This window comes from Camelina sativa, chromosome 2 (genome assembly GCF_030686135.1).
Source record: "Camelina sativa cultivar CO46 ecotype springtype chromosome 2, ASM3068613v1".
Lineage (NCBI taxonomy): Eukaryota > Viridiplantae > Streptophyta > Magnoliopsida > Brassicales > Brassicaceae > Camelina > Camelina sativa.
This window is the reverse complement of record NC_141881.1, coordinates 24,331,822-24,354,181: the sequence shown is the minus strand read 5'-3', so window position 1 is coordinate 24,354,181 and position 22,360 is coordinate 24,331,822. Positions and strand designations below refer to the sequence as shown.

At 36.0% G+C, this 22,360-nt stretch overlaps 6 protein-coding genes and 1 pseudogene across 10 annotated transcripts; 2 read left to right on the top strand and 5 right to left on the bottom strand.

Moving 5' to 3' along the window:
• Positions 1–1,463: 1,463 nt before the first annotated feature.
• On the top strand, positions 1,464–4,775 carry LOC104731203 (DEAD-box ATP-dependent RNA helicase 32). The gene is made up of 8 exons (XM_010450512.3): positions 1,464–2,000; positions 2,138–2,413; positions 2,548–2,871; positions 2,995–3,186; positions 3,272–3,427; positions 3,508–3,920; positions 3,998–4,149; positions 4,250–4,775. Exons 1-8 carry the CDS (start codon positions 1,617–1,619, stop codon positions 4,588–4,590), a joined length of 2,238 nt encoding a protein of 745 aa, XP_010448814.1. The 5' UTR covers positions 1,464–1,616; the 3' UTR covers positions 4,591–4,775.
• Positions 4,776–4,934: 159 nt separating this feature from the next.
• LOC104731196 (polyadenylate-binding protein RBP45A) lies at positions 4,935–8,039 on the bottom strand. Of its 2 annotated transcripts, XR_015570471.1 has the most exons (8): positions 7,551–8,039; positions 6,970–7,435; positions 6,602–6,684; positions 5,885–5,943; positions 5,666–5,796; positions 5,489–5,582; positions 5,214–5,378; positions 4,935–5,123 (listed from the first exon to the last, which is right to left on the bottom strand). XR_015570471.1 is itself a non-coding variant. In XM_010450500.3 (7 exons), exons 1-7 carry the CDS (start codon positions 7,797–7,799, stop codon positions 5,121–5,123), a joined length of 1,167 nt encoding a protein of 388 aa, XP_010448802.2. In that variant the 5' UTR covers positions 7,800–7,874; the 3' UTR covers positions 4,935–5,120. The 2 variants fall into 2 exon arrangements, 1 of the variants encoding a protein (XP_010448802.2); XM_010450500.3 differs by lacking the exon at positions 6,602–6,684 and having other exon boundaries at positions 7,551–7,874.
• Positions 8,040–8,089: 50 nt separating this feature from the next.
• On the bottom strand, positions 8,090–10,532 carry LOC104731188 (CRS2-associated factor 2, mitochondrial). 2 transcript variants are annotated; one of them, XM_010450486.3, is made up of 5 exons: positions 9,391–10,532; positions 9,027–9,154; positions 8,681–8,906; positions 8,465–8,592; positions 8,090–8,392 (listed from the first exon to the last, which is right to left on the bottom strand). In XM_010450486.3, the coding sequence occupies exons 1-5, from the start codon at positions 9,881–9,883 to the stop codon at positions 8,282–8,284; spliced, it is 1,086 nt and encodes a 361-aa protein (XP_010448788.1). In that variant the 5' UTR covers positions 9,884–10,532; the 3' UTR covers positions 8,090–8,281. The 2 variants fall into 2 exon arrangements, with proteins under 2 accessions (XP_010448788.1, XP_087327111.1); XM_087470985.1 differs by having other exon boundaries at positions 9,027–9,148; positions 9,391–9,960.
• LOC104731179 (uncharacterized) lies at positions 10,044–11,336 on the bottom strand. The gene has a single exon (XM_010450474.3). The coding sequence runs from the start codon at positions 11,300–11,302 to the stop codon at positions 10,118–10,120; it is 1,185 nt and encodes a 394-aa protein (XP_010448776.2). The 5' UTR covers positions 11,303–11,336; the 3' UTR covers positions 10,044–10,117.
• Positions 11,337–11,559: 223 nt separating this feature from the next.
• LOC104731172 (uncharacterized) lies at positions 11,560–14,813 on the bottom strand. Its single transcript, XM_010450463.2, has 7 exons — positions 13,991–14,813; positions 13,500–13,640; positions 13,023–13,388; positions 12,690–12,935; positions 12,508–12,600; positions 12,066–12,266; positions 11,560–11,971 (listed from the first exon to the last, which is right to left on the bottom strand). Exons 1-7 carry the CDS (start codon positions 14,336–14,338, stop codon positions 11,756–11,758), a joined length of 1,611 nt encoding a protein of 536 aa, XP_010448765.1. The 5' UTR covers positions 14,339–14,813; the 3' UTR covers positions 11,560–11,755.
• A 2,585-nt stretch (positions 14,814–17,398) lies between these two features.
• Positions 17,399–18,638, top strand: LOC104731161 (vesicle-associated membrane protein 714-like; annotated as a pseudogene). The gene is made up of 3 exons (XR_015582280.1): positions 17,399–17,801; positions 17,934–18,124; positions 18,238–18,638. The product of XR_015582280.1 is annotated as a vesicle-associated membrane protein 714-like (transcript).
• A 1,071-nt stretch (positions 18,639–19,709) lies between these two features.
• LOC104731154 (putative folate-biopterin transporter 4) lies at positions 19,710–22,298 on the bottom strand. 2 transcript variants are annotated; one of them, XM_010450439.3, is made up of 7 exons: positions 21,992–22,298; positions 21,590–21,717; positions 21,270–21,491; positions 20,730–21,179; positions 20,451–20,648; positions 20,227–20,364; positions 19,710–20,135 (listed from the first exon to the last, which is right to left on the bottom strand). In XM_010450439.3, the coding sequence occupies exons 1-7, from the start codon at positions 22,070–22,072 to the stop codon at positions 19,871–19,873; spliced, it is 1,482 nt and encodes a 493-aa protein (XP_010448741.2). In that variant the 5' UTR covers positions 22,073–22,298; the 3' UTR covers positions 19,710–19,870. The 2 variants fall into 2 exon arrangements, with proteins under 2 accessions (XP_010448741.2, XP_087327086.1); XM_087470960.1 differs by having other exon boundaries at positions 20,730–21,126.
• Positions 22,299–22,360: the final 62 nt, after the last annotated feature.

Sequence of the window (22,360 nt, the reverse complement as noted above, 5' to 3'; positions counted from 1 at the left end):
TAGTAAAACATTACATTTCATCATATCTTCTGATATAATTTATGGTTAATGAGTTTTGTTTTAAAGATATTGCATATAACCCCCTAAATAATTATAAGTAAACAAAAAAGGCTCACAAATATATCTTAAGTACTCTTAAATGATATAATAAAAAACTTACATAGATACAAATAGTAAAACATTACATTCCCATCATATCTTCTATATAATTATGGTTAATTAACAACTAACAACCTAAACAAATATAGTTAGATGATTTATTGATATATAATTTTAAAACTGTTTGACTTTCTTTTATTCAAAATTTCATTACATATTTCTCTAATTCTTTTAGTGCAATACACATTTTTGTGTTATGATAATATTTAAATTATACGTACTATTTTTTTATATGCATTGTTAGTTCCAAATCTATTATAACATTCTCTTTTAACGTCATAATTTAATGTTGTATGTAAAACATTTATATAGATAACTTATTTTTGTAAATTTCTATATGATAATTCATTTGTTAAGTTATGGAATGCTAACTCATTCTCTTATTATAATTAAAAATTTTAGTCATTACCTCGAATTAAGAAATGTTATCTTACAAGTGAATGCACCTAAACTCTTTAATTTTGCTACATGATATCAAATTTTGTACAAACTATGTGGTTTTATTAAAAACATAAACAATTATTTTTTCTTGTTAAAGAAATTCTTTGTTTTCGAGTAATGGGAATCGAACCGTATTGATATCAAACTATCGAAGTGTTCTTAACTAATTTTATTTGTTAAATCCAATATACTAAACACACAACTAACTCAACAAACAAATCCAATGTAACTAACCCAACAAACCAATACAATGTTTTGTTATTCTATATAATTATTAATTATGGGATAATCTCGAAAAGAGATAAATCAACTTAATATACAGTTTAAGAGTTTAGAGTAAACTTTTTGTCGTTATCGAATTAGATACACACACTCAGAAAACTATAACCCAAATTATATATTTTATGATTTTTCTTAAGAACTTAAAAAACGTTTAACAGATTAGTTTCATTTTTTTTGTTCGCTCGAATTGACATATGTGTACCGCCAGACCACATGTGTTTTACAATTACTGACTTATTTTTTTTTTTGTTTTTTTTGGTAAAAAATTACTTACTAATTTGATGCATAAACTAAGATCATATCAAATTCATCACTTTAACCTTGACAAAAAAAAAAAAAAAAAAAAAAAAGCAAAGACATATAATGGTAGTGTGTTGCGGAAAATGGCATACTGGTTAATGTTGAGATTTACACCATACTTAGCTCTCAAACTTGTTTAATTTTTAATATAACTTTAAAAAAAAATTATTTAAAAACAATAGGAGCAATGGAAAACATGTAATGAAAATGCCTAGTTATTGGGCCGAAACTAGTCCTTATTGGGCCTAAATTATTATTTTTTAATCGAAAGAAAAAATGACATCGTTAAACCCTTGAATTGGCTGCTACAACGTCTTCTTCTTCTGATTCTCTGTCAAATCTTAAAACCCTAATTTTTTCTTACCTCCCGCAAATTCTAGCTTTCTCAAAATCGTTAGGCTTTTACTTCTCTGGAGCTCTAGTTTTCTGTCAAGATGGGAAGACCTAAGAAGACAAGGGGAATGAAGAAGGAGATGCGTCTCAATGAAGTCGAGGAGATCAAACTTCTGAACCAGTGGATCGAATCCCAGAAACCTGATTCAGGATCAAATCCACTTTCATTTGGTCCTCTTCCTAAAGACGCCAAGATCGGAAAATTCGAAGACGGCAAAAACGGCACCGTATTCTCGCGTTACGCAGGCGTAAGGAAGTTTGCTCAGTTGCCGATATCGGATAAGACCAAAAGAGGGTTGAAAGAGGCGAAGTACGTTGATATGACTGATGTACAGAGAGCTGCCATACCTCATGCTTTATGCGGAAGAGATATTCTCGGTGCTGCCAGAACTGGGTCGGGAAAAACTTTGGCTTTTGTTATTCCGGTGAGGCTTCGATTGGATTCTCTCTTGTTACTATGTTCGTTAGATTGATCATTGGGTATTTTAAATTTTGGTTCTTTTTAATGGTTTTAATGTTACTTGGTGTGTGATAATGGATGGGTTTGTTGTGTGTTGTATAGATCCTGGAGAAGTTACATAGGGAGAGATGGAGTGCTGAAGATGGTGTTGGATGTATTATTATATCTCCAACAAGGGAATTGGCTGCTCAAACTTTCAATGTTTTGAATAAAGTAGGAAAGTTTCATAAATTCAGTGCAGGGCTCTTAATTGGTGGGCGTGAAGGAGTTGACGTTGAGAAGGAGAAAGTTAATGAGATTAATATTTTGGTATGTGCTCCTGGTAGGCTTCTTCAGCATATGGATGAGACCCCAAACTTCGATTGTTCACAGCTTCAGGTACTGTTTGACCTTAGAAATGTTAGCTAATTCTATCTATAATCATTATGCTGGAAATTTGCAAATTAAGGATACTGTAGAACCACTACTGAATGGGCCTTTCCTTTCTTTATCTATGTTCTCTTTTGCTGCAGATTCTGATTTTAGATGAGGCCGACCGTGTTCTTGATTCTGCGTTTAAGGGGCAGTTGGATCCTATAATCTCACAGTTGCCTAAGCACAGGCAAACTTTGCTTTTCTCTGCAACCCAAACTAAGAAAGTCAAGGATCTAGCTAGACTCAGTTTGAGAGATCCTGAGTACATTAGTGTGCATGAAGAGGCGGTTACAGCTACTCCAACTAGCTTGATGCAGACTGTTATGATTGTCCCAGTGGAAAAGAAATTAGACATGTTATGGAGCTTCATCAAAACTCATCTTAATTCCAGGATTCTTGTTTTTCTCTCCACCAAGAAACAGGTTAGATGATTTTACCTTTCTTCCTTTTTGAATAATTAACATGGAGATAGTTTTGTTCTCTTTCATTCTGCTACTTTTTTTTTCTAATCTTGAGATTGATAAAGGAATCACTATTTTGGGCAGGTCAAATTTGTTTATGAAGCATTCAGTAAGCTTCGGCCTGGAATACCTTTGAAGTGCCTTCATGGAAAAATGAGTCAGGAGAAAAGGATGGGAGTGTACATGCAGTTCATTGAGAAACAGTCAGTGCTGTTCTGTACTGATGTTCTTGCTAGAGGACTTGATTTTGAGAAGGCTGTGGACTGGGTTGTTCAGGTATGAATCCACACATTCAGAATTACATACAATACTCTATGATCTTGTCGGGCTGAAGTGTGACGTCATCGTATTTATTATATAGATGGATTGTCCTGAAGATGTAGCTTCTTATATTCACCGAGTTGGGCGTACAGCTCGTTTCTATACTCAAGGGAAGTCGCTCCTCTTTCTGACACCTTCGGAGGAAAAAATGATTGAGAGATTACAAGAAGCTAGAGTGCCGGTCAAACTCATCAAGGTTAGTAGATACCTCAGTTTTCTTTGAGTCTCGACTGTCTGATGTTGAAAACATTTGACTTAAAAAAATTGTTCACACAGGCAAACAACGAAAAGTTGCAAGAGGTTTCTAGGCTGTTGGCTGCTTTATTAGTCAAGTATCCCGATCTTCAAGGTGTTGCTCAGAGAGCCTTCATCACATATCTGAGGTCCATCCACAAGAGAAAAGATAAAGAGATTTTTGATGTGTCAAAGCTGTCGATTGAAAACTTTTCTGCTTCACTTGGCCTGCCAATGACTCCCAAAATCCGATTCACAAACCTTAAAACGAAGAAAAAGGGGGTCTTTGAGAGTTCTATCGCTATGGAGGAGCCTGAGAATGCACAAGAATGTGAAGCACCTCCGGTTGTAGAAAAAGATCTTCTGGGTGATTATTTAGATGAAGAGGATTTTGCTCTCAAGCCACATGGAGAGGGCAAGGAAGTAGAAAAATCAACCAAGGAAGAAGTTCTCATGTATGGTTTTCACATTCCATTAACTATTTTTTCATTCATTCGATCCACTCTTTTCATGGTTTCCTTTGAATTTTCAGGCCAGGAACTCGGGTTTTGAAAAACAAGAAGCTGAAGATCAATCTACACAGACCATTTGGGTCGAGGGTTGTGCTTGATGAGGAAGGCAATTCTTTGGCTCCCTTAGCCAGTGTAGCTGGTGCAACAGGGACTGAAATGGCCCTTGATGAAGGTAAAAGGAACATGAACCTTGAGTTTCATCAAATCCCTGTTATTCTGTTCCCACAAACTAGCAACCAATGTGTCTTGTGTTTGCTTATTGATTTTTGCAGAGAAAAGGAAGGAATTCTATAAGAAAGTGGGAGCGGAAATGAGGAAAGCCGATGCTGAGGACAAGAAAGTAGAGAGGGAAAAGAGGAGGGAAAAGAGAATGAAACAGAAGATTAAGAGAAAGAGAGGAGCCATGGAGGAGGATGAAGAAGATGACGAAGAAGAAGAAGAAGAAGGCCATGATGGTTCTGGATCATCAGAAGAAGAAACAGGAAGAAATCGCAAAAGAGCCAAGAAAATAGTCTTTGACAATGAAGAAAAGGAAGGAGGAAAAATCAACACAGATTCTATCTCCGTAGCTGAGCTTGAAGAAATAGCACTCAAATTGATAACTCAATCATGAGATCTCTCAATAGACATTTTTAAAGCTTCTTGTACACCGGGAGTAATTGTGTAGTTTATCAATTTGGTGGAAAAGTTTTGTGGTTTGTTTTCCACTATTGTTTGTCTACTTTGAAGAAAAAATGATTTGCATTTTAGCCTTTCTATCTGTGTTGGGAAGAAAATAATTTACTTGCTTTCATAAAATTCTCATCATATAATGCTTGACATCGCTTTTGACTGTAATCAGATAAGCTTTATAATATACTAGATTAGACTTTTTTTGTTTACTCTGGTAGTAATATTGAATTTGGAGTGCACATTTATAAAGGTGGTTTGTCACACTAGCAAATGGTAATCCGATAGTTGTTGGATAATAGTAATTTTAAGAAACAGAATAAAGTTTCAACATTCAGCAAACAATATGTTCATAGCAAACTCATTTGCAAAACAAAATTCACATCAAATTAGAAAAAGGGCACTCTTAGTCTATGTCCTAAAAAGACTCATGTTTGTTCCAAGACATTGGTAGATAAGGCTGATGTTCATCTTTCACTGCATTGGAAAAACAAAAATGATAAGAACTTTTTCACATTTGGTCAATCTCAACAAAAATTGTTAGTCGTTAGGTGTTGTTGATTTTACCTGCCGTTGCTGCTGATAGTTGCCATAGCCAGTGTAACCGCCACCATAGTACGCATTAGGATCCTGAGTTGGTTGAGGTGCATAGCCATAAGGTTCATAGCCGCCCTGTGGCTGTTGAGGGTATCCTCCATAGTATCCACCACCGTTCCATTGGGCTTGATCAGGCTGCGATAACAAAGATTATAAGTTATGATTCTGCTCATAATCACTATCAAGTTTTATACTAGAGATTTGAGAAATTGAGAATGTAAGATTAAAGAGGTACCAAACCAAACCTGCTTGTTAGGAGTACGCCCCCACGAAAGCCGGATGCTTTGTCCACCTAATTGTGTCCCATTCAACACCGAAAGTGCATGCTCTGCAGATGCCCTGAAGCACAACAAAGAGTTTAAGTATGTACGAAAAGAACTAAATGGGGTTGTATAGTGAATGGATGATAAGATGTATTATACCTGTTAGCAAATTGAACGAATCCACAACGTTTTCCTGGAGGTATTTTCACATGAATTAGTTCCCCAAACTGACCGAAAATGGACTTCAACTCATCGTCTGTAACGTTAGTATCCAGACCTCCAACAAAAAGCTAAAAGTAGAACACATTAGACTAATAGTCTAGCAAAAATATCATACTAGAGATTTTGGGGGAAAGCAAAAGAAAACTAACTACATACTGTTGTGTTATTTGGATCGCTATCTCCAGGATTTCCTCCTTGAGTGTTTTGATACACAGCTGCAAATAAAAAGATGGGTGAACTCAAGAAGGGCTTAAAAATTCAATTGATATAGAATAAAACTCGACATGGTAAAACAGCTACAAGGAAACTAAATTGCAAAACAACAGAAGCTCACTTAAAAAAACGTTTGCAAAAATATTCACATCAAAAGCTAAGAAGATAACAGCAACAATCCAAACAACATACAGTTCAAAGATGATCAGGAGAATCTGAATTCAGTTGATAACACAAATCACTAAGCACAGATATCAAACAGTAAGTGCCTGTGGGAGTTCAACACCCAAGCAAATAACTGGAGTAAAAATATTCACCTACATCCATAGTAATCAACTATGGCTTGGCCAAGGTTTAATAGAATAGATCTAGAGAGGAAAGCTATTACGAAAAGACTTGTAAAAGTAGGAAAATATAATGAAAAGACAGAAAAAAGACTTGCAAAAGTCTACATAGAGAAGAAGTATTAACTTCAACGTAAGACTCAAAATTAAAGAAGGAAAAAATGAGCTACGGAATATGAAAAGACTTAATTTGAAGGTAAAAGCCTCAAAATAAAATACTTCTAAGTGATAAGTAAGGAGCTGGAAAGTAATTCGAAACTGTAGGCTAATAACAGCCATTTGTATGTAACTCTTTCTGATAACATAACCAACTGACCTAAATGAGGCCACGCAATAAGGTGGTATCATTTTCGGCTGAAATCAGTTCCAGGCTCCCCCCAAAGAGAGCCACTTGTTCTCCTGCTTTAAGACAACATGAGCTGATTTTTATAAGTGTTTGGATGCTTTACAAAATCAGAATCCATTTTAAGTGCAGAAAGGCGAAAACTAAAAGGAAACAAACAGATAAATTCTCTTAATCCTTCAGCACCAACTGAAAGAATAAGCTTTGACTAATCAGAAAGAAATACATCAACCAAAAAAACACTCAATTACAATGCTCAACAAAGAAGGTTAAACCACAAGCAATCTTCATATCACCATTCAACATACTCAATGCACACAATTCCTACATATAAAACATACCTGGTTGAACCGGAAGAGGATTCTTATTGACAGCCGGACCAATACGCATAGGCCTGGTCGAGCAGTACTGACCATTCATCTCGGTCATGGCACGCATCTGCTCACTTTCGTCCCCAAACCTGACAAATCCATATCCCTTTGACCTCCCAGTAGTCCTGTCCATCACAACTTTTGCCCCCTTTATAGACACATACACACTCTTAAACGTATCCGTGAGCATTTGGTCATTGACTTCAGGACCAAGGTCTCCTACGAAAATTGTGTGGTCAGCACCTTCATTCTGGCGTCTCTCACCAGCACCAGCCTGAGCCCAGTTGAGCCTAAACGTCAGTTCACCGCTCGGCATTTGAGCACCATTGTAAGTTTGCAAATACTTCTCAGCTACAGAACGGTTGACAAACTCAATGAACCCATAACCTTCAGATTGTCCGGTCAGCTTATTACGAATGACTTTAGCTGTTACAGCCTGCCACCACCAAAACACCAAACCATCACTATTGCTACGCTTACACTAATCTATGAACAAAACTTTTCAATCTTCTACATAATAACCCAAAGACTACAACTTTTGATAAAATTACCTCTCCAGATTGATTAAAGATGCTCATGATGTAGTTCTCGTCCATCCATTGCTGCAAATCTCCAATCCATAAGGACTTGACCTCTGGATTCTGAGATCCAGCTCCGTACTGCTGCTGTAGTTGACCTAGTGCCGGCGCCGACTGCCTCTGCTGCTGCTGCTGCTGTTGCTGTTGTTGCATCATCATCCACAACTGCTGCTGTCCTGATTGTTGTCCTGCTCCGGCGGCGTTTGACGGTGGTTGATGCATCACTAACGACGGACAAAAAAAACCTAACTATTTGCTACGGGGAAGAGAAATGAAAATGAAAGGACGTTGAAAGCCTAAAGTCTCGCTTGCTTTATAGTTGTAATTGTATCATAGTGTGGGCTTTTTCTTCTAGGCCCAATATTTTAATGTTAATCTTAGCCCATTATTTGTTATACTATTGACCGGTTAGGTTCTGAACCGGCGATATAGAGTAATTGTCTAATTGAACATGGTTGGTGTTCTAACTTGTAAAATTGATACTACACTATAAAAAGTTCAATCACACGAGCTTTAGAAGGAATAATTTGTTTAGTCAATTTCATAAACAACAACGTTTGGACTGGTCCGATGTTAGTCTAAGTTAAAGTCAATTCTACCAATACGCATAGTTCTTGATTAAGACGTATGAACCTAGAATTAAAAAGTTTGTTGTAACGATGAGAAGTTTTGGTTTACAGTTGGATTTGTTCAGGTCACCATGATCATTGTTCTGGATCAATGTTTGCAACAACCTCTTCTTCACCCTTCCTCTTCCCTCTCCAGAGTATGATCTGCTCATCTTTGAACAATAAGGGAACACATGGAACCAAATCCTGCAATTTTGTTCACAACATTAAAGATTAATCATAAAGAATCTCACAAGGCAAGTAAACAAATAAGATTACCTTTAGCTTCACACCGATTCGTTTGCAGTCACTCATACCAACATGAGTGCAATCTAGTCTCACAATCTCTTCTGTTTCAAACTCCTCTCTCACTCTTCCCACGACATTAACATAGACACCATTCCTAGCTGGAATCAACACATTAAGCCAATAAAAATTGATGAAAAACAAGAAAAATGACCAAGAACTTTGCGACGAATGTAAGTAACTACTTACTAAGTTTGATTAGGGCAGGAGAATGAAGCCCACGATTTCTCATCTCTTTGGTTTCTTCAAATGTTAACCCATCGGCTACATTCTTTACAAGTCTTGGGTATATCGGTGGATAAGGCTTCCACAACATGAGTGGTATGATGGGACGATTCTTAGGATCATAGTTCCTTCCCCGATACAAAACTAGAATGTTTATGTTTCTGTATACAATCTTTCCACCAGATTTTTCCTGTCAAGAAACACAACTACAGTAAGATGAGGACGAGCACTTTCTATAATCAGATCATATAAAAAAGAAGAAGAAACAGAAGAAAACAGAGCTGTGTTCTTGAGATCTAATAACATTTACCTCGAGGTGGAAACATATGTTGTCCATGTCAAGAGTAGGTACTCCTAAGCATTTGATCCTCACTGCCTCAGCTTTCTTCCAATGGTTATGAATGTCATCCATCATATTGTGTGTCACACCACCTTTCCCTAACAATGATACCACAAACAAATCATAAACCAGTTTGATTGAAGAAAGCTTTAGAGGACACCAATCACATATGTTTCAAAGCTCAATTCTTAAAATTTGATTTATATCACAAAATGAGGAAACATGAATTCATAATTCTCACCAAAGATCACAAACTCCCAAAGAAACAATGAATAAAGCTCTAAACTTTGAAGTTTATATGAATCAAACTAAGCTAAAAAATTCAAAACTGTACCGAGATTGATCTGCCGAGAACAATCATTATGCCGATACCGTTCAACAAGTTCCGTAACTTCCTCATCAGTCAAAGGCTCGCCGAGAACTCTTTCCCTCTCTTCAGCCCATTGGCTCTGATCAATCTCCGGCGAAGCCAATGCGGAAGTCCCGGTCCATTTCCGGTCCAATCGACCCGGTCCGAACGGAGAAAACCGTTTCGGTTCACGGAATCCAATTGGTTCAATTTCCGGGTTTGTTTCTGAATACGAATACCTAAAATCAAAAGGGAGGTCTGAAATCACCGGAATCTTCGTTTTATTTACCAGCTCCGACGACTGTTCCTGCTTCGTTTCCTTCTTCTTCTTCTTCTCTGAAGAAGGTTTAGTGGGTTTTGAGAGAGGCGAAAATGGTGGATCACAGTTATCTGTAGATACAAATCGAGCTCGGAGATTACACAACAACAAAAACGAATCCTTTGGCTCTTTTGCTAGCGTTCTGCGAATTGGAAACATTCAGAAACGAAACACTCTGAGCTTTCTCGTAGGGCTTTAATTTTGAAGCTACCAAAAGTTTTACTGAACAAGTATAATTTTCCAATTTACATCTTGACCCATAAATATGAAAGTTTCCTGCTTAATACCCGCAATACTTATATTTCTATTATTCACCCAATTAAAAAATGACACAAACTTTAGCATAATTGTTCAGCTTACATGTTGTTACAACAGCAAAGTCAATTTGTCTTTTTAGATGATCTTATTAAAGTTCTCATCTTTACATCTTCTTTGATCTTCAACCATTGATTCAAAAACATTCAACATATTATCTAAACCTTTAGGATCTTCGCCCATCTCCTTCATCGCGTATACAATACTCTCTATTGTAGACAAACATCCAGCTCTTGGCTGCCGCCGAACTTCTTTGTATAAACTTGTACCTTCAATCTCCAGTTTCACATGGCAACATAAAATCTTTAGCCATGGATTCTCAAGGTATATTCTTCTTGCCTTTGACCATGTTCCATCAAGAACAATCAGATTCTTTAGCTTCAACTCTTCTTTCTGTCTAAGATCATTGATCTTAACTGATTCCTCGCTCGGGAACAACAGTGCTGATCCAGGAGGAACCTCAAGCTCGAATTCTAGCTTCCCTTCTGAAAACTTTGTTACCACAAACCCTTTTGCCAAGACATCCATGGCTGCAGGAGAAGCCAGTATATGATCAAAACTAGGATTCTCTACAGTGGTTTCAACCATTAAAGAGTGTGAGATATTGCTGATGACACCATGTTTCTTCATACACATTCTTATCAGATCTTCTGATTTACCTTCTTCACAAGAACCTATCTTTTGATCTGTAACCCGTGAATCCTGACAAGAACTTTCACCTGAATGTTGAGAAAGCTTCAAACTTTCAGCAAATCCCAACCTACCAATGTTCTCAAATTCTAACTTCTCCACACTGCTACTACTTAACTTAGAGCTACCATCAAGTTCCAAAGAAGCTCCATTCTCTACCCTATAGTCAGAATCCGAACAATTCGTATCAATCTTGCTGCAACCCGATCCAATAACCCTGATTACGAACTCTGCCTCGTCATGAACATCGAAAACAGTGGTCACACTAACATTCTTAAGCCCTAATCTAGCGATTCGAGCTGAATTAAGCGCGTGTTTTCTCTCGAGACTATGCTGAAGAATAGTAACACTCACCTCGTTATCGAAACACGGAACTCGCATCTTCTTGCAGAGGCAGAGCTGGCTTGGTTTATCGCAGGAAAGGCAAGTGGATCTCTTTGACCCCATTTTTAGGGTTTGTGAAACCCTCACGCCGTGACACCGTATACAATCGGCGAAGTTACCTCGAGACAGGATCAGCTGAGTTCGGGCCACGACATGGCCCATCATCTGTCCTGATAACATCACGCTCATTAGGATTCGAAAAGCTTAGCTACGACGAAGATGAGCTAACTAAACCGGAAGAGCCATATAAACCAAATTAAACCGGAAGAGCCATATAAACCAAAATTAAACCGGAAGAAGACTACGTTACAATTGAAATTAATTTTAGATTGATGAAACCAAAACCAAATCGTTTCTGGAGCCGCCGCAACGGAACACTGAAGTGATGTATATTTGAAAAGCTTGAACTGAAACACCAATGAGTGAGTATGTTCAAGCTTTCAAAAGATAAAAACTTTAGATTTCTATTGCTGTGTATCACTGGATTTATAATATCCAAACAGTTACGTGATGAGCAGAGCAGATACTACAAACCTGAATGATATATACAAACAGATAAAGTAATTGTTGAGTTTTCAACGGGGATTACATTAACTTTTACCTAAAATCAAACAAACATCTGAGGGAGATAAGAGTTGAATTCTAGCAGTTATCTGGTCTATTGTACTTTGGAGGGAGAGTTGGACATTGTTCGTTCATGTGCGAGTATGGTTCCATGGTGTTGTAACCAGGAAGTTCCATCCTGTATTTCCCAAGTATCTGACAGTAAGGAAGCTTCACATTGTCATTGTCATTGCACCATGTAGGAAGACGACTTGCATTGGTCTCGAAAAAGTTGAGCATGTAAGCATCTTTGATCTGCAGATTGAAGAGAGAAAAACATGGCCATGGTCAGAAGGGTTTTGCAATTGAGAATGGAAACAGAGACTGTGTATTGATGATTGGTTCTTACCGTGAATTCCGTGACTTGAATAGAACTAGCAAGTGGACCGAACAGGCCAGCTTCTTTGTACATTTCGAGAATGAAAGCAATGCAAGAGGTTGATTTACCATCGCTGTATATCCAATCGTCTTGTTCGGGAACTGCCAGTAATCTGTCAAATGAGGATCCGCGCTTCTCTACTTCCACCAGTACATCAGAAAGATCAAGACCCTGCAGTTTAGACCATGTTAAATAAGAAGAGAAAGGACAAGGGATAAGGAAAAAGAATTATAATAGCAGAGAAAAATGTATCAATATTAAGACCATCTCAAATGAGGACAAACACTAAGTAAACATAATCAACTATGAATTATGAAGATGTTTAGAATTAAGGGTGATTATAACAATCGAACTAATTGATGAAGAAGTAAGAGCTCGAAAGGTATATAGAAACAAGCAAAAATGTTAATACCTCTGTTCCTAGTCTTTTGTTCAAGGCTTCATTCCACATGTTAGCAGCATAATCAGGCTGCATTTTGCTCCAAACAGTCATGAAAGATGCAACCTATAAGAAAAACTCAAATATAATCCAATTAGAAAAGTGTACTCATTCATCCAGACAAAAATTGTAAGAAGGGAAAAAGAAAACCATACAAGATGAGCATCTAGAGGAGGCGGGTAGTTTTCACTAATGGTATCGATCCAGCTAAAAATCAAGTTGTGATAACCATATGGTTTACCCTCCATGCTGCGAGCAAATTTCCATGCAGCAGCAACGTCAAATTTGGCTCTAACATCAGGATGCAAAGGTAGCAATGCAATCTGAGGGTTCGAGTCATCCTTTGTTTGTTCAAATTCCCACCATTCTTCCCATGGTAATATCGCTATTACATCTTCTCCCTGTAACCAAAAGAGAAACCTTCAACAAAAGAAATCTTGTTGTAGTTAAAACTTAAACCTTTAGGCAGCACTTTGAAGTTTTGTTACCTTTTCGTTTTCATTTCCGGACTCACCAATCCATAGTTTTCCTTCAGAGTCTCTCAAGCAAACAGCGGAATGACCAGCATATGCCCCACTCACCCATTTCTCAAGAGTCTCAAAACCACCCCACCTCCCACGGATCTTTGAAATAGCTAAGAGATCACCGGATTGGATCTGATCAGTAGTAACATTCGTAATCCATGGTTCAGGGCGAGTTTCAAAATTAGCTCCCATATGTTTCTCAAGAAACGCAAGGTTAGCGCTTTCCCCCCAACCAGTATTAGTAAAGAGAGGGAAAACATCCCACAGTGCTTGAAGTGTTCCTAACATCCCTGCATGCATAAGGAATATCGAAATTCCTTTGTTCTTAACCTGATCAAATATTGAAACCCAAAACACATCAACCAAACTACATAGATATAAAATCCTTAAAATCAAAGAAACCAAAAGAGATATCGCCACAAAATTCGAACAACAACTTACATATTCATACTCAGCTTTACCATCCCACTCCGGAAACTCCACAGTATGATGTCGAGAAATGAAATACCAAGTCCATGTCACACGATACGGAGTTGCAAACACATAAAGATCCATACAAGTCCAACTATGCGCCTTATCCGCCTTCATTAACACACACACACACACAAACAAAATCAAATACAGTAAAATTAGCTTCTCAAGAAACTACAGAACTAACACAGATTATACCATATTCGAAAATGGTTTCTTATGGGAAGCCTCCAACATAATAATCTCATAAAAATCCAAACTTGAAGATCAGATACAACCCCAAATCTTCTCCTAAATTCCCGGATTCAAAAAACCCTAAAATTTCTAGAGACTTAACGGTCAAACAATTGAAGTTTCTAAAAGTCAAAATTGGAAAAGGGCCCATATACAAAAAATCTCCCAAAATCACTAAAGAAGCAAACAAAACGATCACAGTTCACAAAAGGAAACAAATTTAAAACCTTAATGTGAAGCGTGCCACCACCAAACTCGCTACCAGACTTATTATGAAACTCCAACGTAGCCGTGTTCTCAAAGAAACAAGCACCTTTCCACTGAACGGAATCGTTCCCTGAACTCGCTGTTCCGATGAAAGTAGGAAGCAGATCAGCGGCTCCATATAGAGAGTTTAGAATCGGCCACGAGACTTGTCTGGGTAAATGCGGAAGCAGATCGCGTGGATGAAACGGCGATTTCACCGATTCAGCGGTTGATACAATTAGAAACAGTAGGACGAAGATGGTGGTTAACAAAGAGCGAAGCGAAGAAGACGATGTTGTTGATGATGATGAGGAAGATGAAGACGCCATGTTTTGTTATTTTGGGTTCCTAGTCTCTCCACGATACTAAAATCAAATTTATTTATATTAAGAAACAAAACAAACAAAAAATAAAAAATAAAAATAAAAAATAAAAATAAAAAATAACTTCCGTATAAAAGTGGCAACTGGCAAGTTTAATTATTTTGGAATTAAATTTACTACTACTAATTATAAAATCTTATCACAAAATTTTGCTAACAAAGGAATTAATCTCAAAAACAGTTAAAGTAAATTTCTTTTTTCTTTAAGAAAAAATATGTTCCAAACTTAAAATAATATCATGAATATGCATATGTGATTAGTGATTACTAGTTGATTGGATTATATTTTATTTTGTCTTTTTGGTGTCACTAGGTTTGGACACAAATTTATATATTTTCTTTTACTTTTTTTGAAAAGATTTCATAAGGATTATGAAATTTGTTTAGATTTTAATTACAAAGAAATCAGTTTGCACGTACACAATATCACAACTCACCCATCACAGTTAATATCACATCATCCAAATATGTTCAACGAGGTTTGCATGATCTTACAACACATTGTACATAGATTCACGATAGAGGGATTTAGCGTACACCGCAACATACAAAAATCAACCAGAATTTGACATCCCATTCCCAACTCAATCCCCCAATGTCATCATCTAATTACGTTGCGTCATCGTTGGTATAACGTGTACATACTTGAAGTATGTATGTTTCAATGGCGTCCAAATTTAGAAGGCAAGGCACGTCGCCGTTTCTTCCATTATAAAATCTACTCCCAAAATATTAAAATAATTACAAGACAAAGAAATCGAATTTTCAAAGCAACTAATCAAATCTTCGATTAACTTTTGTGTAGCCTTGAAACGTTTATATATGTTCATCGTAGGTCTCTTCACTCCCCTTCAGATTGACCGAATCAAATTATATAATTTAAGTTCTAATTTGGTATAACATAATCCAAAACAAACCCGAAATTTAAAATGCCCACCTCAAGCTTTACCTTTTAAAAAAAAAACATAAAACTAAAAAGTCTCGTGAGACTCTGACTCTCTGCATAACTACATAAGCATCAAACTAACACAATTGTTTTAGTAGTAAAATGTGTATTTCTTATATGTTGTAGATTTATTTGATAAGAAATGATTCTTGATACATATACTACTATACTAAATTATTAATAAGTAAGATTTTTTTCATGTATATAAATGCAACTCTATTATTGGGGCAGTGACCGTAAACAAAGCAACTTTCGAAGATTCTAAATCGGGAAAAATGCCAAAAAAAACCCGAAGTTATTTTTATTTGGAAGTTTAATAGCCAATGGTTTTAGATTGGAATAAAAATACACCAAATAATAAAACCATGTCATTAAAACCCAAAATAATTAGTGTTGTTATTTTCATATCCACGATTTTTCAACAAAATCAAAATTCCAATTTTATCCCGGTTATTTAATTAATTATTAAATTTTAATAACTTCAGGTTTTTTTTAGCATTTTTCCATTCTAAATCTGATAATTTTTGGATTTTTTTTGTTATTTGTGATGATATTATTATGCGATGATAATGATGATTTATAAGATTGCTATATTTATTTACTCTAATGATCGAAGGTTCCAAATCTGGTAAGTTTTGGAATTTTTTTGTTATGTGTGGTAATGTTATTATGAGATAATACGATGATTTATAAGATTCTATATTTCATTTATGGTGATAACACTGTTGAAGGTATGCAAGTCTACACCTCCAACAACACTACTACGATGGTGGCAGTCTATTTTTACAAATAATAATTGACTTCTCTAAAGTGCACGACATTGATGCAGATGATTTGGTTCATTTTTTCCTTACACCGATAGTTTACACATATCTCTTTATATTAATGGTTTATTTTTAGTCCAAAACCGACTATAAATATAACTAGGTAACAACTCGCACATAGTGCGGTATAAAATAATTATTTAATATTTTTACTGTAATTTTTATTTACAAAATCTATTATATTTATGGGTAATTAAAATATTTAAAATTCGATTGTGTAATATATATCTATAAAAAATTGTATAATAATTAAAATTTAACCAGTGAGAGTTATTTATCAATCTTATATTATTATATCGTATGAACAAAGGGTTCTTAAAATTCATTTTAAAGATTTTATGAAAATATAATTAAAGGATATAATTAAGTTAGAAAGATAATATAAAAATTTAATTTTGGGTGTTAATTGTATTTTTGAAAAAATACAATGGTAAATAAATGTAAATATTTTTAAAAACTGATGACAAATAAAAGAAATAGTATCATGAGCTCTGTAATGCTGACAACTCAGCTTTTTGTCAAAAAGTTCCTCTATTAATATATAGGGGATAACAACAATCAATTTTTTTTTTGTAATAGTTTTGGAAATTAAAACTTTTGTGGTATTTTTGGAAAAAAAAATTGAAGTGTAGTATTTTGAGAAATTCCTCTTTTCAAAAGTTCTCTTTCGAAAATCATTTATATATCTCTCTTACTTTTAAATATTTTATTGATTTATTTTTAGGAGAATTTCTTTCAAAATCTTGTACTGCGCTTGCTCTTAGATTTAATTTTGATTTTTTTTTGCTAAAAACCTAACTAAGAGCCTAAAAACAAAATGGTTAGTTTTATTTGCCAAATTTTATTTACATTAGACCTTTTTCAACTCATGATGACAAAACACACAAGTGAATTCCATTGTTGACTCTAAAGAAGAGTTGGTATCATTTACGTATAATCAGCTCCATGATGCATAAACATTAATAAAACACATGCCCAAGGGACCAGTATCGACGTTTGACATGTATACCACCATCGATCATTGCAAGATCCTCCTGAGATAAAGTGTTAAAAACAAGAGTTTTGGTACCAAAAGCATCACATGTATTGGTCAACCCAATTCCTAGCAACTCATCCTAGAAACCTTTTATTTGAAGCTAAGGGCATTTGCATCGGTGTCCTTGAAGACCGTCCGTTGCAATTAAGTGATTTAATTTAAATCTAATTTCGATATATATCGAAGAAACGTTCCTTCGTAGGGGACGTTTTTTCCATTGTCCGTCGTTACACGTGTCTGCGTGTGAGATATTTGTGTTGTTTTTTCCTCATCGACTTCTTTTTTTTTTTTATCTCCGACTCTCTCTTTCTTGTTTCTTTCTCTCTCGACGGAGACTTGTTTTCCCGGTAGTTAATTTCGTCAGACGAATCAATCTGCGGTATCATCTAGAAGAGTATCCGCCGGTTCCAATCTCACCAGGTGGTATTAGCGGAATTCAGCGCCGTTACGGGAAACACAGGCGCCGTGGTGCGACGGATCCTCGAGAAGCTTTCACTGGAGATGGCCGATGAAAGACTTTGTTTCTCACTAGACCGTTACATCTTCCATATTCTTAGATCCTATGGTCTTACCTTTCTCTGTATGGCCAATGATACCTTCGGAAGTAAGATTTTTGAGATTTATGGTTATTGAAATTTGCCATGGATTTGAAGTTTTTCTTGTATTTGATTTTGTAGTTTTAAGGTCTTCTCTTTATGTTTATGGTGTTGGTGTTGGTGGTGATTGGATTTTGTAGGGAAGATTCCATTTTCGTATTTGGAAGATATTCATATGAGGTTTATGAAAAACTATAGAAAAGTGGCGCATCAGGCTCCAGCTTATGCAATGAATGATGAATTCTCAAGGGTTTTGCATCAGCAGATGGAGTTCTTCTCTAGTAATCCTAGTGTTGATACTCTCAATCGTGTTAGAGGAGAAGTCAGTGAGGTAAACAATTCTTCTTTAGCTCATATGCTTCTCTATATCTGTCTTTGGTGGATGTGTATTAATTCTTATTAAGTGTATTAGCTTTCTCATTGTTGTGTTTTCGGGTTTTACAGATTCGATCAGTCATGGTTGAGAACATTGAGAAGATAATGGAGAGAGGTGATAGGATTGAGCTTCTTGTTGATAAAACAGCAACAATGCAAAGATAATGCATTTCATTTCAGGAAACAATCTAAGCGCCTCCGTCGAGCTCTTTGGATGAAAAACGCTAAGCTCTTTTAAGGATCTCTGTCTCTTCTTGATTCTCTTGATTTTCTTTGGTTTTTGGTAGTTACTAGATACACCTGAAACAGACCACTGTTTTTGTAAATCAACTCAGTCGCATCCTTTCAGTTTCCAGTCTTGGTTTTTGCAATGAACATGAGAGTGAGTTTGAGGTTACATGTCATGGATGGTCCTCCTCGCTTATGTAACTCTTGTAAATGTCAAAATGATACAGAGGTTTTATTGAACACTTGCCTTGTCTTGTAGATTTTAGTCACTTGAGGGTGTTTGTTCCCTGTATTTCCAATACTCTATCTGCTGTTTCTTTTATAATTCTTGCATTTGCAATATACAATCCACATATTCGTTATTTATGTTGTTAAAATTGACTTTGAGTTTTCATCTTGGTTTACATTTCTGATTTACAAATATTTGCTCTTTTCATCCCTGTCTCTGTTTTCATTAATTAAACCATATTAGTTGCTACTACATTCTTTTCGCAAATTTGTCATAACTTGTTACGACTTATGTAAGCCGTCGCAAATTTAAGTTCTTATTAGGAACTTGGGAAAATATTATGTCGAAAACATGTTGCAAGTTTTGCAATAATCTTGTAGAAACCATTGGAGAAGATCATTAGAATTATGATTTACCACTAAAACTAAAACAATCCAATCCAATTATGATTTATCTTTTATGTTTTAATTGTATATTTTGTTTTTTTTTCAAGTTTTTGTAACTTTGTAATTTTCTTATGTTTTTAATGTCAATGTTATATGTTTTATTTAAATTAAAACTTTAATATGTTTTTACTTATTTATTTAAATAATTAATTTTTTAAATTAAAAATACTATTTTTTTTTCAGGGAACCAAGGACACCAATGCTATACCAAACCTAAGAAACTCTTAAAATAAGAATAAAATATTTGAAGGACCAAATATCAGTCCTAACTGATGCACATGCCCCAATGGATCACCTCCAACTTTAGCACATAAGAACTGAAATTGAGCTTTAAAGGAAATAGTAATGTTAAAATTAATGCTTGTACGACTATGAACAAAATTATCAGAGTGGCGCAGCGGAAGCGTGGTGGGCCCATAACCCACAGGTCCTAGGATCGAAACCTGGCTCTGATATATTCTTTTTTTTCATTTTCTTTGAGAACAAACACTGTTGATTAGCTGCATATGGAGAGAAAAACTAAACCACTTATGTACGTAATTTTATTGTGAATAAATAAGATCATTGCAAGAAACTTGAATTTGTTTTGGTTCCAACCTAGGTAAATTTCCATTATGCATATTTGGGTTGAAGTAAGATTGACAAAAAAAATATGTCTGTATAAAGTGTTTAGTAGTATATAACAACTCTCCACTGTGTATCTCTGATGTGGCCTTTAAAAACGTCAAAAAGTGATGTCCAAATTAATCCAAAAACTCTGATCTAATTAGAAATTTAGCTTTTACTCTCTCTTTCTGGCCTATGATGCAGATACTCCTGTAGCTTCCTTTGGAATCAAGAAAAGAAACATTACAGGAATATAAGTGCAGAACACTTGAATGGCTAATCCCATAAACATATTATCAAAGGATCCTGAAGATATTCCCAAAAGTGAAGCCAGTCCTGCTCCCATGAACGACCCAACTGTGTTTCCTAGGTTGTTTATCGACATAAACAGCGCAAAGAGTGTTCCTTCGATCCCAGGAGGACATAGACGACCAGACAAGATCAAGAACGGCATGAACCTGCGGTTTAAGCAAAAGCATGCTTATGAGATTTACTATTCTTCTTCAAGGCCATTTCTAGAGGAAATAAAGATGGGGGAAAACAACGTACTTGAGTTGATTGATGGCATCACCTAGAGCTGATCCGAAGAGCACCATTGTCTTGTCTGAAACTCCATAGCCCACATTTGCTCTTGATACTAGAACCATATCGAGGAGTATCGTTATAGAAATCCCGATGTGCGCAAACCTGTGATGATATTTTATTGATTAGATCACTTAAAGAATGGAAAATATTGAGATGCAACGATGTGTGTGGGAAATATTTAGACTTACAAGAGAGACTTGCGTAGAGTCATATTTGTCAGATACCGGTTGTAGATAAAGGTACCAATCATGAGACCTAACCAACCAACAACACGAGCTGTTCCTAGGAAAGAAGCATCCAATTGCAAGACCTCGGTTTGGTAATAGAACATGACGGTAGAGAGATTTGGTACAGTGATATGCGCTATGAAAAACCACGCCATTGGTCTGTAATATTAAAGAAAAGTAAAAATGAGAAAGAGACATTTTAACAGCAACTTACTCAAGGAAGCGTATCAGATATATTACCTCAAAATGATAGGTTGCTTGAATGCTCGGACCAAGCCAAAAGTGGCTGTTTTCAGTGACTGGAACCACTGTGAAGCTAAAGACTTAGACTGCTTCTTATGTGTCTCAGACTTCCCATTGGAAGCTCCTCCTTTTTTACCTTTCTTCTGCCCCTTCCTTCTTCTTGTATTGGATTTGTTTATATCTCGATAGTTATCATCGTTGCTCATCTTGCTTTTCTCTTCAAACTCGTTAGAATCCAACATCTCGGGGATTGGTTCATTGTTAGCAGGAATTTCTTCAACCAGAGCACATGATAATAACTGTAGCACCGGTAGTACAGTGAAAAGGAGGAATATTGTTTCTATCTTCAAGTTGGTTAACGCATAGCCTCCTAATAGACTACCGCATATTCCACCTACAGCCATAGAAAACCATGAGACAGACTGAAGATCTCCAGCAAACGAGGCCCTGATAAACAATTAAAGAACATATAACTCAACGAATGAACTAAGTATCCTAAGTGTGTATCATCAGAAAGTAAAGAACATAGAATCATACTTTTCAAGTCTCACAGCTTCAGCTATCATAGCATCTACCACAACATCAGCCATAGCTGATCCAAGATTTTGTACAGTCAAGAGAATCATCAGATAAAGACTGGAACTTCGAGAGGTTGAATCTAGACCAAGCAAGAGCCATGGTACAAGAGAGAGCACAGTCGATATCACTAAATACGGCGTCCTCTTTTTCCCTTTAATCGGTATACAATCTGAGATAATCCTACCAAAATCACAAAAGAGAGAGAAAACAAAAACATATCATTACTACAAAGCTCCAACACTCACTTCACTGTATTGGTGATGAAGAAGATAACATACCCATATAATGGTTTAATGCTCCATGGGAAGAAAGCTACAGAAAAGACAAACTGAGAAGCTGATGGTGATAATTGAAGCTTGTCTTTGAGCTGGTATGAAACAGCTGTCCACACAAACGATCTAAATCCCTATAAAATGCAAAAACAAATTTCACAATCCAGCAAAAACAAAAACAAAAAAATGCAGTTTTCTATATCTAACCCTAAGCTCCTCCATCACCAATAACATGAAATTAACCAAACCGATCTCAACAAATGTACGGTGATCTGATCATCTCAAAACACACGAAAACAGAGGAAACCGCGATATATATATATTTGTATCCCAAATAACGTATCAGAGGCTTCCAATTTGAAAAAGCGATGAGGCAGATGAGTCATAGAAACAGAGAATGAAACAGACCTGAGTGAAGTAAATGAGACAAACGAGCCACAGAAACGCGAAGCCAAACGCCGATCGCAGCTGCTTCAACCAATGTATCATCTTCTTAATTGCAAAGAATCAGACAAAAACACGTTCTCAGCTTCTTCTTCTTCTTCTACGGTTCATCAGAATCTTGTCCTCCTCCTCCTCCTCCTCCTCGTCTCAATCTCGACTTCTCATAACGATTTGTTTTTTTTTAATAATTTCCCAGATTTATGGGTTCCTTCCTTCGTCCCAGAGAAGGACAATTCAATTTTTTCAGTTGACTGACGCAAAGAATAAACATAAGGATATTTTCGTCTTTTCATCCAATAAAAAGCGCGAGCCACGTCGTTCATCCTATAACAT